The sequence below is a fragment of the Harpia harpyja genome, chromosome 12 (genome assembly GCF_026419915.1).
Source record: "Harpia harpyja isolate bHarHar1 chromosome 12, bHarHar1 primary haplotype, whole genome shotgun sequence".
Lineage (NCBI taxonomy): Eukaryota > Metazoa > Chordata > Aves > Accipitriformes > Accipitridae > Harpia > Harpia harpyja.
Genome location: NC_068951.1, coordinates 24303458 through 24321479, shown reverse-complemented (window position 1 = coordinate 24321479; position 18022 = coordinate 24303458). Strand labels below are relative to the sequence as shown.

The following is an 18022-nucleotide window of genomic DNA, read 5'->3' as shown; positions in this document are numbered from 1 at the left end:
GGCTGAGGGGTGACTCCAGACCCCCCGAGCTCCTTCCCTGCTGCCTGCCGTATTCATAACTAATCTGTAGTCTCCACCCAGGGCTGCGGGCACTCAGGGAGTTGTTGAGTGTCAGAGTTTATTTGTCCTGTTTTGATTAGCACAGACCTGGCAGGACGTATTTTCTTTTTAAAGGCTCCTTGCTGTGACAGTGAGGTTTCAGGAGGAGGAGGAGAGGGGATCCTGGTGTCACATTTCCCCAGGCAGACACAGCAAGGGCCGATGCGCTGGGAGGGAGGTAGCCGCTCGCTGGGCTCCAGAGTCTTCGTTGTATGTTGTAGCCATGTATAAGCCTGCCCCTAAACGGACTGCTCAGAGGGGAGGGGGCCTGTTAGCAGGAAATAAAGGTGCTGTTTTATTTTCCTGTGGATTTTATTTTGAGGAAAGAAAGGACCCCTGATGCATTTCTTGTCCGTCGACTGTTAAAACGCCAGCTGCTGAAAGCCTACCCCAACACAAACAAGGATCCAGGGAGGAATGCGCTGCCGGCCACCTACCGCTGCTCCCCGCCCTCGCAGCAAGCCAGCGCCAGAGGTTTATTTAGCGAGTGCCTGGGGTGACTCTGAGGGCCCACATCCTGGGATGGTTTTTCCCCTCTCTCTCCCTCCCTCCCTTTCCTGGTTAATTCGTCCGCAATGTGACAGAGGGTTGCGTTTGGGCCCCCTTACCTCTGGCGGGGAGAGGCAGTCTTGGAGGGGCGCCTCCAGGTGCTGAGGGTTGGGGAGGGGGTAGCTTGGATTAACCCCTGCTGTGCATCCCCTTCACCCTGGCTGCCCTCCCCGGCCCCCCTGGCCCACCGCCCCCCTCGCGTCCGCGGCAGCCTCCTTTGTGCCTCCCGCATCCTGCCAGGCAGGTGTCAGAGCCCTGAATGCGGGCAAAGGCCCTGCTGATGGATACCACAGATGGAGCGTGGAAATCGGCCGAATAGGCCTCAGCCACAGGCCATTTCTTAGGACCCAACAAAAGCCTCCAAATAAGTCAACAAAAATCCCAAAGATCACAAAGAGAAAGTGTCATTTGTCATTTACTGTGGGTTTGTGTGGGGGTAGCGGCCCTGCTGCACTCCTCCTCGCCTGCACCCGAGTAAACACGAGGGAGGTCACTCGCATCTCTTTGGGCGTGAAAGGCTGCCGGGGATCCGACAGCCGTACCCGCTGCCTCCCGGTGCCGAACGCCCGCATTAGCCCCAAAGCTGGGGATGCTGCGGCCTTAGGTCATAGAGATGGGGCACGAGGGGGAGAGCCTGTGAAATTAATCTTGCATGAATAAAAAAAATGAGAAGATCCGGAGAGGGTAGCTCGCAAATACACCACCACCAGAACCCTTCCTGGCTGTCAGTATATTGGTTTTTCTGGTCTTGTTTTAGCGAGATTCGTGGCTAGACAGAATTTACCTAGGGCAGACCCTAGGCTGTTACACTTAGAGGAAGAGGCTGTGTAATGTTTTATTAAAAAATTTCATAGTGGCTGAAGGATTGCCAGAGAAGTTGTGCCTTTGCAGGTCGCAGAAAGATAACCTCTCTGGCTGCGTTTGTCAGGTGTGCTGTGCTGCAGCTGTAATGTATGGGTTTTAAATGGTTGTCATGTTTTTGTTATTTAATTATTCAAGTGAAATGTCGTGCTGAGAGGAAGAACAACCCACAGAATGACCTCTTGTGCGTTATTTGGTTGTTCGATCTCTGCCCTGACGTATCTATTTATGGTGTTTGGAAAAGGGATCGATGCAGAGCTCCAGGTGACCAAATGCCTATGACATGGGGTTTTTTGCATATTGTGGTGATAACTGGCGTGCAGCATTTCTTTGGCCCACCAGACAGGTCACGAGGGGTTAAGGGACAAATAATCGCTCTTTAATTCTGTAATTCCTTCTTTAATTAAACTTCATGGCTCAGCTACTGGTAGTGCTTTTGGCTGCTTGTCCCATTTTGAGCTGTGAAGTAAGGGGGGTACTGGTGATCCTGAGGGGTCTGGCTGGGGATCTCCCAGGGCAGTGGTGAGTCTCCTCCTTTCTTCTATTTATAGCTTGAGGGTTGGAGTATTAGGATCATTAGCACAACTGTAAAGGTTAGTGATATGTGAGTTGTGTGTCTGTGGAGGTGATGGAGATAGAAATATCCCAGCTAAAACCTGACCACCTTTGCCTGTGCTGTATAGTATCTTTTTAAATTATGGAAGTTGGTGGATCTATTAGTGAGATACTGCTTAGCAAAAGGGCGATATGCTATGGCTATTGAGCATATATAAAATAAATACCGCTTTTTTAAAGGCTGAAGCGTGTCCAATTTATTTGCTTAGCCAATACTCCGATTGGCTTCTCACCTATATAAAAGTCTAATAATAGTATTTTAATAGAAAAAATAAGACTAAAAACTTCCTTGAAACTAATAGTATTTAACAAGACATTGTGAGAAATAAAAAAGTGCAGTTTATAGTACAGACATGTAGCTATCATTTGAGATTACATTTGTCTGATTTTAACATTGCAGACCAGGCAAGACAAAGGAACTCAATGTTTTCAATAAAGCTGCATGTAGCAGCCAGGCCTGGCGAAGGGCAACGCCAATGAAATCAGATAGATATGAAAGCCATTTTAATTGCTATACATTTTCTCTCTACTTTAATTTTATTATGTTCTTTCTAAATGTTTGCACTTGATTAGATGTATTGTCCTGGACTCTTAGATACTTCTGTTTTTTCTGACTGCTTTACCTTTGTGCCTTTCATATACTGCTTAATGAAATGTACACCTAAATTGAAAATGAAATTCAGTCAGCATTTCAGTTCTGCATTCTCATTGCTGCATGAATGCAAGGTGCGGGAAAACATCACAAGATTTTGCAAAGTCTTTATAAAACATTTGTAGGAAGATTATTATTGCTCTCCTGATACTTCCCACCCAGTTGGTGAGGGAATTCACTTTAGAAATTTAGCGATAAATACCCACTTTAAATTGCATAGTTTAAGCTGGCTTTTTATAGGCATATGTTAGATGTCTGAAGCAGTTCCATACATACATGTAGAGTCTGAAAGAGAGTATTGAAAGAGTTCCTGAGATCTGGGGATTTGACTTTTAAAAAAACCAAAACCCCCAACTTATTGTACACAAACAAAGGCAACTTTTGTTAGAGAAATTGTCTCCAAAAGGGACCTTCCTGAGCTGTTTCAGATCTTACTACACCAGGTATGGTCAGAGTGCAGTGCTAGCCAATATGACCCTGTTAGCATGGCTAGTGTGCTCTCCTCCACTAGTCCAGCTTGTCAGCAATAGCTGTTCTGCTTAAGGTGGGTGATTTGTATCTGAGGCTAACATAGGGAAACTATATTTTAAATAACCTATGTTTCTTTTTACTTTGAACAGCAGCATGAAGCCATCCTGGAGGGTTGTAACTTGGCAGTTGCTGAGGAAGGCAGGTGTCACTTGGAACCCCAAGTGAGAAGATTTGGGATTTGTCACTAATTCAGACAATGTGTTATGTTTGTTTTGGGATACCCTAGATTGCCTGTTTAAAAAGGAATGAACTTGAACTGTTTGGGATAGGATGTTTGTGCTGATTCCCCTTTGTTCTTGAGGACAATATTCCCAAGAACGAGAACAGCTTAATCTAGTCTTACTTGGGGCAAAACTTCCATGCAAATAAGAGACTCTTAGAGTTGGATGTTTTCACAGTACATTGATGCTGAGCTCTATGGGAGTTTCTCCTGATGTCCTGTATATGTTGGGTCCAAGATATTGATGGTGTCTGGACAACAAAGATAGCTTTCATATAAGAGCCTCTGGTCTAGCAGTAATTGTTCCTTTTTTGGTATGCAGAAATTCATAAACACTTCAGCTGAAAAGCACTTTGTCTTTCTAAGTCTAAGTCTTTCTAAGACTAAGTAAACAGATTAGGTGTATGTATTAGTTCAAACAGCTTGAGTGAAATTGGTAATGTAAGATAGTTAGAAATGAACGTGGTGGTGGGGATTTAGCTGGAGCTTGAGAAACAGTGATTTCTTTTTGGCTTTGTGTTCTCAGTTACTTCCAAATAAATCACGTTAAGAAGATTATTTTGAATCAATGTATATATCAATAATTCATTTGGCATTATTGAAGTAGTAGAAGCAATGCTTGTATTTCAGCTGAACAAGCAGTTTCAGCATCACTGGGGAGTGTCTGCCCTCTTTAGGTGGTTTCCCTTGAAGACTCAGGCACGAAGGAATGCTTGTCGCCGGGAACAGCAGCTGATGCAAGTGAAGTCTGTCTTTAGAAGTCTACTCTTTTGGTTCATTACTCTTTGTTGGAGAAAAAGAATGTGGCTGAGTACTGGAAGAGGCTTTGATGCCTTCACAGCTATAGCTATGGGTTCAGCTGTAGCTGGGCTGTAGCTGGACTTCACTTGATTGTCAGGGAGCACAGGGGAAATGAGCAATGATGCCAGGAGCTGGCTGTGGGTGTGTGATCTTACTCTCTTCATGTCCATGAAACACAGAAAGAGTTTTAGTTCTGATTTCTCTTTAAGCTGCTGATCGCAAGAGTTGGTAGCCCCTTCCTGGGTCATGGACATGCTGTATGTCGTCTGTTTCTTGCCGACTTTCCTTAAATACTGACTTGGGGCGTGGTGTGAGGGGCCTTTGGTCCAACACAGCCTGGCTGTTTTGCAGTCATGTCCTGGACTGTTGCCTGGAGGCTGAGCATCAGCACATCTGTGTGTAACTGTGCTCTGTGCTGGAAAACCTCCCAAGGTTAGGAGGAATAACAATGAAACCTTAGGCAAAGGAAGTATGCAGTCTGTGTATTTCAGCTCTGGTCATCGCAGAGGTGGAATCTCCTTGCTTTAGTAACTGGAAGACTCAAGTCACACTATTGCTCTGAGCTATTCTTACAGGACTTCTCTGTGCAAAGTGTGTCTCAATTTTTGTTGTTGTTGTTGTAATACTAATACTTGTCAGGCCTGTCCTAAGGTTATGTTAGGTGGTCCTAAGACAGGCAAGTAAGTTGCAAACAAGTGGGAATGTTTAAATGTGCTGAAGTATACTAATACAAAAGTGTAAAATACTGTTGGGAGTGTAGGACAAATAATACACGTGACGTAAAGTAAATATTTGATTGTGTATGAGAATTAATTTCAGTAGCGCTCTCCATGCCTTTGTAGTCATTTCCATAACCATTTCAGCAATAAGGTTTTAGTGATGGATCTCTAGGGAAGGTCTCATGGACATGTGTCTATAGAGTTGGAATGTTTAAGTTACAGTGTGCACACTGGTGTGACAAATATTTGTATCTGTTCGCTAGCACAGGGAAAGGAACAAGGCTGTATTGCTTGTCTGATTGCTTGGGACTAAGCAGTACTGCTCAAGTTTTTGAAACACTTACAAACTGCTGGAGGAGTTAAAACAAAGAAATCAAATAATTAATTTACTCAAAAAGATTTCTACAGGTCCTTAAATGTTCTTGGGTCAGGAAAAGGTGCTAAACTCATAGTTGAACTTTTGACAATTCTTTATTTGTTTGAGCACATTTGCACAACGTAACATTTAACTCTGATTTGTTTCTCGCTTTTTTTGAAATTTGCCAACTCAGTTCTGAGTCACAGGGAAAAAGCAGCTTTTCCATAGAAGAGGATATCATCGATTGATCCAATATTTTGCTCCCCCCCCCAATAAAGCTAATTTTAATCTTTCATTTTCTTCTTTTTTGAGCATCAGCACCCCAGTCTGATGAAGGCTCTGACATCGATTCTGAACCAGATTTACCTTTAAAAAGAAAGCAGCGTCGCAGCAGGACAACCTTCACAGCAGAGCAACTGGAAGAGCTGGAAAGAGCTTTTGAGAGGACACACTACCCTGATATTTATACTAGGGAAGAACTTGCGCAAAGAGCCAAACTCACAGAGGCTCGTGTCCAGGTATGTATTTAAAAGCTGCCTAACAAAGGGAATTTCCTTTTCTGTTAGCATGTTGGTCCATTTGTATTCTTACGTGATCCTACTCTGGAGTAGAAGGAAAATGTGAAGCTATGTTGCTTACAGCCTTGGGGGTTTTGCATCTGTACTGGTTTTATACTGGTTTTCCAACTGTTTAAGACAACTGCTTGGGAAAAACCTTTGTGTTTTCCCCAGTAATTGTCGCATACCTACCATGAACATAATACTGAGCCTTTGGAGAAAAAGGTCCATTATCCCAGTTTGTTTGTTTTATGCATTTGACAGCACTCTGCATATAATCAGGTCAGGTGTTGTGCCAGTTTATAGTTATTTAACTGATTTCATCTGTTGTTGTTTGGGTCTTTCAGGCATTAACAGAGGAGAGAAAAACATTTTTAAAAGGACAATGTGTCTAGAGAGCCATGCAAGTGAGCAAGGTTACTGGTGCAGTATCTACAGTTTACTTTTAGGTTAGCTTTTGAAGTTGACTTATTTTAAACCTTGTATTATCTCTTTTATCCCCACTGTCAGTTTAATTCAAAAGAAAATAAACCATCAAGTAACTGTTAGGTCTTCACAACTTCACGTAGATCTGGATTGTCTAAAACAAGTCAACGTGCTGGAGCAGTAAACCGTGGAGTTGACTAAAATTAAAAAAAAGCATGAACCTGGATTTTCAGGTGTCCAAAAACGGGCAAACAGCAGCCAAATAATTCTGGAATAAACTGCACACTGGAGTTCAGGTTCAGACTGGGACTTACTCTCTTTCTCGGCAAAGAATCATGTCTTGTGAAACGTTTAATACTGCAGGCAGAATCCCCTGCTACTCTTTTACCACTTGACATCTAAGAGACATTTGGAAAAGCACGCCCAGTTTAAATTAGTCTGAGTTGCAAGTGTTCATGGGTGACAAGCAAAACATTGTAGCTTGTGATCTAACCCAGGAGGAGAAATGCGTGGTAACTTGTGATCTAACCAAGAATACAAGTGAATTTGGTTGCTTTGGTGAAACCCTGTTTTTATGTTTTGACCTTTGAAGCTCAGCCTGAGGCATTCAGGCTCTGCAAACTGGAATGAGTAATACAAAATATCCCTCTGACTTTTTAAGACAAGCATGCCTATTGCAGCATGGCTGTATTATTGAGTGTCTGTCTTGAAATGTCCAGACTTTTTCGTTTTACCTGCTAAATGTTTTTGCAGAAGACTTCACACCACATTTCTTGTAAGTGTTTGTTATGACTGAGAGAAAATCTGATGTATGGATGAACTTGTCTGGAAGGCAAACTTAGTGGTGCATGATTCTTTTCTTAACATGTTTACTAAGTGAAATGCTTGCAAAATAGCTTCATATATAGACTTGAGCCAGGTAAGACCAAATCAAGCCCTGGGAATCATCCATGCACAAACATAATAAAGATAACTTCCTATACAAGTTCTGTTAGCAAGATGAATGGGATCTAGGATATGATGTTTTGGGCTATGTTAGCTTCAGTGGAAAAATACGATAAAATGAAAAAGACCTTGTTCATGTTTTTCTAAATCAATGACCCACAGCGAGAGGAAAAGCAGAACTCTCATTAACATAACAGCTGTCTTAATGTGGCTTTAACCCTGTGACTTTTTACATTCCTTATGGCTTCCTTGGTTCCCTTGAGACGCATCCTGTCTCACACCACTCCTATGATCTACAGCCTCACGAATTCCCCAGTACCTCTGACATGGATATTTTACCTAACCCAGCATGGAAGAAAGTTCCTAGTCAATCAATGATTCAAATACCAGAACAAAACCTTTCTGGATTAAAGATGAGCTGGGGTTGAAGTAACCAGCCTGTGGGCAGTTTCCTACTGCACTCCATCTGTCTGGTACCCTTGAAGGCTGGCAGAGTGATTTAGCAGTGGATCAAGGGATACAGGATTTGCCTTATCAGCATTCAGCACTTCTCCATAGCCCCTTAAAATGGCCACCTATGATGGGCATGAAATAAAAGACAACCTGTGAAAAGAAAATAACCCTAAGAGACTTGAGGCTGAGAGGGCTGGATAGCCATACTGATGTAGCATTCAAGCTTTCTTAGTCACACCTCTTTTTTGGTAACAGTACGACAGAGATCAGAGATACCAAATTTTATATGGATATATACACAAAGATCTCTTTGACTGCTTTCTAATCAAGCATCATCTAAAAGAGCTGGCTCTTTGCAGCCTGAGTCCGTCTGAGCCCAGAAGACTTTTTTTTTTTCCTCTGGAGCAGTAAGGTCCAATTCTGTAGAGTTGTTTTACATTGTCTAGGAAGAAATTTAATTGATTACAACTGGACCAACCTTGCTATTCCCTCAGTCCCTCCACATAGCGCTTGCATCTCACGTTTTGTTTTTTCTACCCTGCCGCCCCCGTGCTTCCCCTTTCCTTCTATTCCCCGAGGGTGCCTCTGAACACCAGTGAAAGGAAGAGTCTTAAACCACCAAAGCATCTATTTTATCACTTTCCCACCATTGAAGGGTAACCAAATGCATGTTTCTAAGCTGGTTGGTTGGAGGTGGGGGGAAAAAAGTCACCTCTAGGCTGAGATCAAACTTAGAACATTTCAGCCCTGAAGGGGAATTTTTTTGAAAGCTACAAGCAACTGAAAACAGACTTTACACTGTGAATATTATTTGTGTACTTAATCGGGACAGGAAAGGCTTTTGGGGAAAGAATTGTTGCAACAAACTCCACGTTGCAAGAGTCAGGAGATGTGTAACTATAATCATTGCAAATACTTCAGCACTGGGTGTAATGAGGAGTTAAAATGCTCCCTGCAATTCCTCCTGCAGCACCTTTCCACTCAAGGACTGTTGAGTCTTTCTGTCCCTGTGTTTGAGCCTAGATGTGGTGTGGAGCCAGGGCAATCTCTCCTGCTGCCTCTTCCAAAGGCACCTGGCTCTTCTCTGCACTTTAGATGAGCCGGAAGGGGAAAGTTCTTTGGTCTTGTTCATTCATCAGATACAATTCAGAAACATTAAGTAGAGTCCCAAAGGATGACCCTTCATTTAAAAAAAATAGTAGTAATGCCCTGGGAATGTGCGGTTAAAGATTCACATATTGTGAGTAAAAATCACAACCATGCAGTGCTTTACTGGTCCAGTTTAAAACATCATTAAAACCATCATTAAGTTGCAGTGCAGGCCCTTAAGGTCTGTGGCCTATTTTTACTGACTCAATCTGAAGGCAAATTCTAAAAGTGAAATTTTCCCCAGTGTAGATAAAGATCAAAGGCTCTTTCTGAGCTTCAGAGCAGTGCAGTTATGGTTTCTGTAACAAATAGCACGTAAGGAATGAAGTGGGTAGCATCTTTTCTGGCCACCTTTTGATTCCCACATCAGGCTTATTTTTAGACCTGGATGAACTGGGCGAACTTTGGCAGCAGCTTGGAGACTGTTTCAGATTGATGGTGGGAGGTGTTTGCTTCAATCTTTTGGTGAAAGATTTTTAAATAAGGTTCAGGTTTGTCCCATGGCAGGCAGAGGGCCAGGAGCCTGCCTTGGCCAATGGGGGCTGGCCAGTCAGACAAATCTTCTGGGGCCGTGTGTTGAAGGCAGGCCTCCCAAATTATCAGAAATGTGATGTGTGAGGCTTGCATGTTGGACCATGTTGAGGATGTGCCCCCAGCTGTATGGGATTGTGCAGGGCAGGAGGTCCTGCTGTGAGAAGCGGCTGGCACATGGCCTTCCTGTTTAACCCCAAAAGGCAATGGGAGAAATTGGTTTGGACTTTTTTAGTCCGTGAATAATGGTGAAAAAGCAGGGGAAATCAGAAAGAATTCTGAAACATGAGTATGTCCTGTCCTGAAAAGTTTCTTCTCGGCCAAATCTCAGGTTTAAATTGGTTTGCTTGAAAACTTCCAAAAGAAACATATTGTTTAACAAAAGAGCATGTCTGAAAATTCAGGCAGATCTCTTCAGGCTTCTAGGATGGGGCTGAATGTTCCCATGTCAAACTTGTAATCAGTTTGTAAGCTTTTGTGAAAAGCTTATTACAACCTCAGCAAATAAAAGAAGTCCAAGAGCTCAGGAGTCTTGAGTAACGAGAAGAAAAATGATAAAAATATTTTTTTTAAGTACTGTGCTTGCATATGGTTTTCTTTGTTTCACTGTGGTACAGGGAGGGGAAGAGATGGTTTGAAGAAGAAGATAGTGGGGGGGAAAGGTGAGAGGAGAAATTATGACTTTTAAGCTAGTAGTAAGGTTTGAAAGCTCTAAAGTGCAATATCTCAGTTTTAATAGTCTCAGTAGCAAACAGTAAAAAGCATTCACTGGGAAATCATGGGGGAGGGAGGACCTGTGCCAAAAAGTCTTAATTTGCCCTCAGCTCCTTTGAAACAGTTTGAGCCTGTATGCTGAACTGCACAGTCCTACAGGGAGATGGGGTAAAGGAATGTAGGACAGATTCAGGAACATTTGAAACTTTCCAGCAGATCTTTACAGTTATTCCTGATGTGGTTTATGGAGAATTTCTAGTGCCTTTTCTTGAGGCTGTCCCTCTTGCATAATATATAGGATAAAGAAAGAAAATGCTGTGTGTATTCTTGTAGTAGATAACCCTGTAATTGCAGATTCCCCCCCGCAGGGTAAAGGAGAAATTCTTATGGGTAAATTAGCCAACTACAAACATATGGAGGCCTAAGACGACATTTTTACATATAAAGGAAAAGAAGGGATGTGATTTTGATTCTCTTTTTCTGGTCCCTGCTGCCTGAGGGCTCAAATTAGTGGCGCTTTAATTTATAAATACACAGTTCAATTTGCTTATTACTCAATATTTTGCAGAAGTATTCAGCTGCAGTGTTTTAGAAGTATTTGTGTAGGACTGAGTCAAAGTCTTCTCAAAGAAACCTATGAGACTTGAGTATGTTGGATCGCACTGGGAGGTGGTTGGAAGTCCTTGTTCCCTTTGGCACAGCCTAGTAGTTATTTGGTGTGGTCTTTTTCTTGTGTGTGTGTGTGGTGTGTTGCCTCCCCCCACTCCCCGCCCCGTTTGTTTTTAAAAAAACCTCTGGTTTCTATCACATTGATAACTCCTTGTATCCCAACCAGCACGACTTCCCATTGCCATAAACAACAGCTCCTGGCAGAACCCAGGCGGAGAACCTGCTGCCTCGCAGTGTTCCCACTGGTGGTCAGGGCGTGTCGTTCTCAGCAGGCTGGCCGCACCACTTTGGGATGCTGTGAGGAAACAGGCCTACCCATGGTGTGCCTCTTGCAAACGCAGCAGACCTTATTCCTGTGAGGCTGGGGGTGTGCAGATGTTGCAGTGAAGCTGATTTACCAACTAGTTGTTGCTAAAAAGCAATTGTTTCTACTCTTTCTTCTTCCTACTGCTGGTCTCTGGCAGTGCTTTTCCTGGAGCTCATCTGATACTGTGCTGAGCCAGGATGGAAATTCATGCTACTGCAAAAAAAGAAAAGGGAAGAAAAAAAAAAATCTTTTTTCCTTTTTTCCCTGCTGTTTCGTGTTCTCTGAATGAATTCCCAGTCAGGTCAGGCAGGCAGGCACAAGGGCTCGTGTCAGCTGTTGCTCTGGCAAGAGGGTGAAAGTGCCTGTGCAGACTGCTTTGAAGGCTTCTGAAGTAAATCTAGGTCTGGCATCAACAGGGACTGCAGGACCAGACACTGTGGGTGTCTTTAGAAGTCACGCTGCCGTGTTTTGCAAAGGTAATGGAGTCAGCTCCGTCCGGGCTGGTGCAGCCCAGCTTCATTAGCAGTTTACTTCTTCAACCTCCCCTCTTCACAAAGCAGCCCCACTGCTTCTGGTGCACCCCAAATTCATTCCCTGATGGCACATCCACCAAGGTCTCCTGCTTGCAGGATGGTCAGACTTTATTTTGAACATGTGAATTTTGGGGGAAGGGAGAGGCAGTTACCATGAAAAATATCATAAGGCAAAAGGGGAAAAAAACCAACACCCCCCCCCCCCCCCCTAAAATTAGAAGCGCTGTTAACAATGCACCAGTCTTTTGACTTTGTGTGTTTTTGGCACTCATGCTTGCAATGGTCAGGACTGTGTTTAACAAAATATCCATGGGTTTTCTGCAAAATTCACATCTCAGATGTTTTGGTCTGTTGGATCAGAAATCTTTTTGCCTTAAAAGCACATAGAGCACTCTGTGTTTATGATCAGACTGTTGAAATGTCAAGGCTAATTACACTAGTGTGTTCCCAAGTGAATAAATGCATCTTTTAAAGAACAGTCTGTTGAGATAAATAAAATAAGATGTTGGCATGATCATTTGCAAACTACTTCAAGGAAAAATGATAATAAAAGGCAGGATCTACATATTAGAAAACAGAGTGGGAGAAACATTAGTTCACCTCATCCATTCTACATCGGTGCAAAATACTTTTTTAATATTGTGTTGCAGAGTGATTTCTTTTTTGATCAGTCCAGTTCCAGATGCTTGAAAAACTGGAGCCTCCAATACTTACTTCCCTTAAAGGACTAGTCTCTTTTTCCCTTTTGCTCTAAATTTCACCTTCATCAGTTCTGGTTTTTGGATTGTAAATTTTGGCCAGACACTGGGGTTCGATTTTGTTTCCAAATAATCTGGGTAATTTACATTCCATCTTAGAAAGTGACATAGAAACTGGGGAGCCAGACCCTCACTAAAATAAATGTGACTTGTCTTGTGGTGCAGACATTAAAAAGCTGAGGTACTTAATGCCTTCTTTGCCTCAGTCTTTAATAGTGAGTCCAGTCATCCTCAGGGTACTCCACCCCATGAGCTGGAAGGTAAGGATGAAGAGCATAACATACCCCCCTTAATCCAGGAGGAATTAGTTAGGGACCTGCTATGCCATCTGGACACTCACAAATCTATGGGACCTGATGGGATCCATCCAAGAGTACTGAGGGAACTGGCAGAGGTCCTTGCCAAGCCGCTCTCCATCATCTATCAGCGTTCCTGGTCAACAGGGGAGGTCCCAGAGGACTGGAGGCTTGCCAATGTGACTCCCATTTATAAGAAGGGTTGGAGGGAGGATCCGGGGAACTACGGGCCTGTCAGCCTGACCTCGGTACCGGGGAAGATTATGGAACGGTTTGTCTTGAAAGCACTCACATGGCAAGTCCAGGACAAGCAGGGGATCAGGCCCGGTCAGCATGGGTTTACGAAAGGCAGGTCCTGCTTGACCAACCTGATCTCCTTCTATGACCAGGTGACCTGCCTAGTGGATGAGGGAAAGGCTGTTGATGTTATTTTCCTAGACTTCAGCAAGGCCTTTGACACTGTCTCTCATGGCATACTCCTTGAGAAGCTGGTGTCTCGTGGCCTGGATAAGTGCACTATTCACTGGGTGAAAAACTGGCTGGATGGCCGAGCCCAGAGGGTTGTGGTGAATGGGGTGAAATCCAGTTGGTGGCAGGTCACAAGTGGTGTTCCCCAGGGCTCGGTGTTGGGCCCTGTTCTGTTTAATATCTTTATTGATGATTTGGATGAGGGGATTGAGTGCACCCTCAGCAAGTTTGCAGACGACACCAAGTTGGGAGGCAGGGTTGATCTGCTCGAGGGTAGGATGGCTCTACAGAGAGATCTGGACAGGCTGGATCGATGGGCCGAGGCCAATCGTATGAAGTTCAACAAGGCCAAGTGCCGGGTCCTGCACTTGGGTCACAACAACCCCATGCAGCGCTACAGGCTTGGGGAAGAGTGGCTGGAAAGCTGCCCGGCAGAGAAAGACCTGGGGGTGCTGGTTGGCAGCCGGCTGAATGTGAGCCAGCAGTGTGCCCAGGTGGCCAAGAAGGCCAATCGCATCCTGGCCTGTATCAGGAACAGTGTGGCCAGCAGGAGCAGGGAGGTGGTTGTTCCCCTGTACTCGGCACTGGTGAGGCCGCACCTCGAGTACTGTGTTTGGTTTTGGGCCCCTCACTACAGGAAAGACATGGAGGTGCTGGAGCGTGTCCAGAGGAGAGCAACCAAGTTGGTGAGGGGCCTGGAGCACAAGTCTTATGAGGAGCAGCTGAGGGAGCTGGGGCTGTTCAGTCTAGAAAAGAGGAGGCTGAGGGGAGACCTTATCGCTCCCTACAACTACCTGAAAGGGGGTTGTAGTGAGGTGGGTGCTGGTCTCTTCTGTCAGGTGGCTGGAGATAGGACAAGAGGAAATGGCCTCAAGTTGTGGCAAGGGAGATTTAGGTTAGATATTAGGAAATATTTCTTTACTGAGAGAGTTGTCAAACATTGGAATAGGCTGCCCAGGGAAGTGGTTGAGTCACGATCCCTGGAGGTATTCAAAAAGCGAGTGGACAGGGTACTCCAGGGCATGGTTTAGGGGGCATGGTTAATGGTTGGACTCGATGATCTTGAAGGTTGTTTCCAACCGAAATGATTCTATGATTCTATGATTGCTTTTCGATGCTTGGGTCCCTCAGACAAGCGATGCTTCCTCTGTCCGTGTCTGCATTTGCACAGCACCAAGCATTATGCTGACCTAATTTAGAGCTCCTGCATGTTACACCCACACAAGTAGATCATATTCCTTCAGACACAGTACTATTTGTGTAAGAATGCTATGTTTTGAGTCTCCAAAATGCAGTAGCCTTCTTATCCACTGCTTTTGCTTCCATGGGGGAATTCAGTGTGTAGCGGTGATTTGAAGTACTATCTCGGGTTGGCCTGCCTTCCACCGAGATCTATGCTGTTGCTGGTGAAGGCAACACACAAAATACATTTGCTTGTCAGATTAAGTAGATAGATAGTTTAGAGTTGGTTTTCTGTTATGCTCGCTGCAGGGTGGCACTTTCTTACAGTATGACACTGGTGATCTTTACCAGGGGCTGCGTTATACTCTGAGCATCTCTGCACCCAGGTGATGGTCGCTTCCCTCTCAGAAGGAAGGGTGGGGGAGAGCAGAAGCATCCTATGGGGACCTGCTACATTTGAAAAGGCCACTCATAAGATGAGGATTTTGTCACGCTGGTGGAAGCTGAAATTTGCTGAACATAAGAGGATGTTGTGTTTAAATCATGTTGGAAATGTACAAACAAAAGAAAATATTTCCCCAGGTGTTTACAATATGTTTCGAAGCAGACACATTGGCTTGTGGTGACTGGATTTATTTTTAAGTCTTGGCTTGATATTGGCAAAATTTTTCAAGATTTCTTTAATTAGTGGTAATAGTGCACATGGATTCTTCATGATATGTGCTGATTTAAAAAAAAAAAAATTTCCTGAACTCTTGAGAATAAGTCAAGGCAGTGGAATATAGTCTAATTGAAATACTATGATTAAAAAATAATAATAAAATAAATCATTTCAGTTAACATAGAAAGCATATAACTCCTACTGAATAAAGTTTGGGATCTGGCTAATTTTAATAAACATTACATAAAATGTAAATAAAATATTTAGGTTTGAGTTATTTAGTTTTAAGTGATTTTTTTTCTTGACTTTCCAAAACTGATTTTCAACTTTTAAACTCTCCCATTTAATTTTATTTGTATTTTTTTTCTGATGTCTTATTGTTACATTACTTCTTCGTTGTGTTCTGTCACAAAACTACATCTGAAATCTGCAGTTACCTGGTATAAAATGGGAGTTAAACACAGTTGCAAACCAAATCTCAGGCCATGTGAAAAGGGTGAAGCCATGACATAGTGACAGTGAATAGTAACAATAGTAAAAACTATTGTGTTAAAACATCCAGAATTACAGATTCAGAGCTTCAGTGTGTTCATTTGTAAAAACCTGTGATGATAAGAGTCGGGGCCACACTTATGGTCATTTTAAAGCTAAATTATTTCTAGTATTTTTACCAAGGCTGGTCCGAAGCGCATTAAAATCAAAGGGAAAGAAGTACGTGTGTGGATCGGACCCCCAGTGCTTACTGTAAAGTTGTGGGGGTTTTTTGGTTTTTTTTGTATGTGTCTCTACTGTTCTGTAGTGATGAGTGCGTGGTGCGGTATTAGTGGCAATAAGACTTGCTCTGCAGTTTTGAATTTGTTCAAGGGGTTTTGGTGAATTAGTTTTGGACTAACTCTGGTGCTAGTCAGGTGCCATCTGCCTTCCTGCTGCCCAGGGAAAGTAAGAAGCCAGGGCAAGTGGCAGAATGTGGGTGCTGCAGCTGATGGGGCGGCAAGGCACTGGAGTGGCAGTGGCCAGAGCCGATGAGCCTGGAGCCGTGGCTGTGCCAGCAGCATGTGACATGGGTGCCAGTCAAGTAGCACCCATTTAGCATGTCCCAATGGAACCGAGGTGGTAATACACAGTGTTTCTGCACAGCCCAGGCAGGTTCCTGCACCCCTGCAGAGTCCCACTTAATTTAATGGGGCTCCAGGTGGCAATAGAGCTCTGCGCAAGTATGTTCATCGTGGGGCTGCTGTAGAGTTTTTGATACTGTTGAGTGTGTCCCTTTCAGGGATGTTTAATACATATCTGCAGTTCTGGAAAAAATGCAAATCTATAAAATGAGCCAAAATCTATCTGTAAATAAAAGCATAAAATTTGGCATCATTGCAAATCACTTGCTACTGAATTAAAGTCTGGGATCTGACTCATTTTAATAAAGAACTAGGGCTTGAAGGCAAATGCTTATCTGTAGAGGAAACAAACTCTTGTTACCTGATTTTCCTCAGTGAAATCCACTCATGTAGTGTAGTTCAGTTAGTGTTCCTAAAGTGTTTGAAGATCATCAGATAACCTTATTGACCTGAAGAAGGGAGAGTATCATGGAGAAAGCCAGAGTTAATGACCTGGGTAGGCTAATTACAATGTGTGTTTGCTGTTCCCTGCTCCCTCTCTGACCTCCACTATCCTTCCTAAGTGCTCTTTGGCTCTTTAGCAAAGCCTCTTCCTCCCTCTTCAGTGTCTTGCCCATTTTTCTTTCTCTGTGGTCACTTCAAAAGATACTGCTGCAGGAGTGTGAGACTGGCGGGCTTTGGGAGACATAAGCAGGTGGAAGGAGTCTGCGAGGAATAAGTAAGAAATGTAGGCTTAAATATCAGTGAGGGAGGCAAAGGGTAAGGAGAGGTGGAAAAGGATATAGAATTCTATAGGATGAGAAAGTAAAAAAATGTTGCTGAATCTAGACCCATCCTCAACTATTCCTCATCACAGACCTCACATCTCCAGCCCCAGTGCCTTGTCCCTCCTAGCTGCTCTCAGAAATGGTTCATGTGGAGGCAGAGGGACATTTAGTATGTACAGAAAAAAACCAAGAGAGGGATTCCTGAGGTAGAGCAGAGGCTCCATCTATCCCTCTGTCCTAAATCTTAAACCTGAGTGGGAGTGTGTAATTGAGGAGTAGACATTGTGGCCAAAGGAGGCAGCAGCTGTGTGAACTAAGTATCTCATTCTGAAAAGAGGATCAAGCCAGATCAAACTACATGGTGACAGATGGCCTACGTCAGAAACCAGATGGCCCAGTAAGTCCCACCACTTGTGCTATGAAATAGCAAGCAGAGGAGAAGCCCACCGCGTAGTCCAAAATGTTGTTACACTCTTACGTAAGGGCCGCTCATGGTTTGTAAATGATGTTACTCCTAGAAATCCAGTCTATGATGGCTGATTCATAAGCCAGCATGGGCTGCTTGCAGGAAGGGTGACAGATCTGAGACCCAACTTACTTTTACAAATACGTCTACATGGGGCTCATCAGCTAACATGCCTCGGTGGCTTTCAGGCCAGGCTGCCTTACAGGCTGTGCAGATGTACCTTGTGAGATGCTAACACTCAGTTAAGGTCGTACCTGATTGATAGTATCCACCGATGATCATTGCAGCTGCTGCAGGGTGTACAGTTATGAGTAATTGTCTGCTTGTTTACAAATGCATGTAGCCTCCCTTATCTCAAACAACCTTTGTTTTCTGCGGTGGTCCACCTCATGGACCTGAGCACTCTAATCTAGAAGTTGGTTTACCTGCAGCAGGGCAGTGTGGAGGCATGCTGGTCCAGGCATCCCTGCTGTGGCTGGTTGCCCTTCCCATTTGCGGCATGTGTAATTGCTATAATATCAATACTAACCTATGTGTTTTGCAACTCTTATTATGTCTGCATTTATGAAGTCTTGCCTTGTCATTTCTTGGAGGTAATAAGAGCCATCCAAGACTTAGAA

At 43.8% G+C, this 18022-nt stretch overlaps 1 protein-coding gene across 1 annotated transcript in view; it reads left to right on the top strand.

Annotated features, from left to right (window-relative positions):
• Positions 1–18022, top strand: part of PAX3 (paired box 3) — an 82037-nt gene that overhangs the window by 49277 nt on the left and 14738 nt on the right. Inside the window, exon 5 of the mRNA XM_052803746.1 lies at positions 5718–5923. Within this exon, the coding sequence (XP_052659706.1) occupies positions 5718–5923 (206 nt within the window). The remainder of the gene's footprint in view (positions 1–5717; positions 5924–18022) is intronic.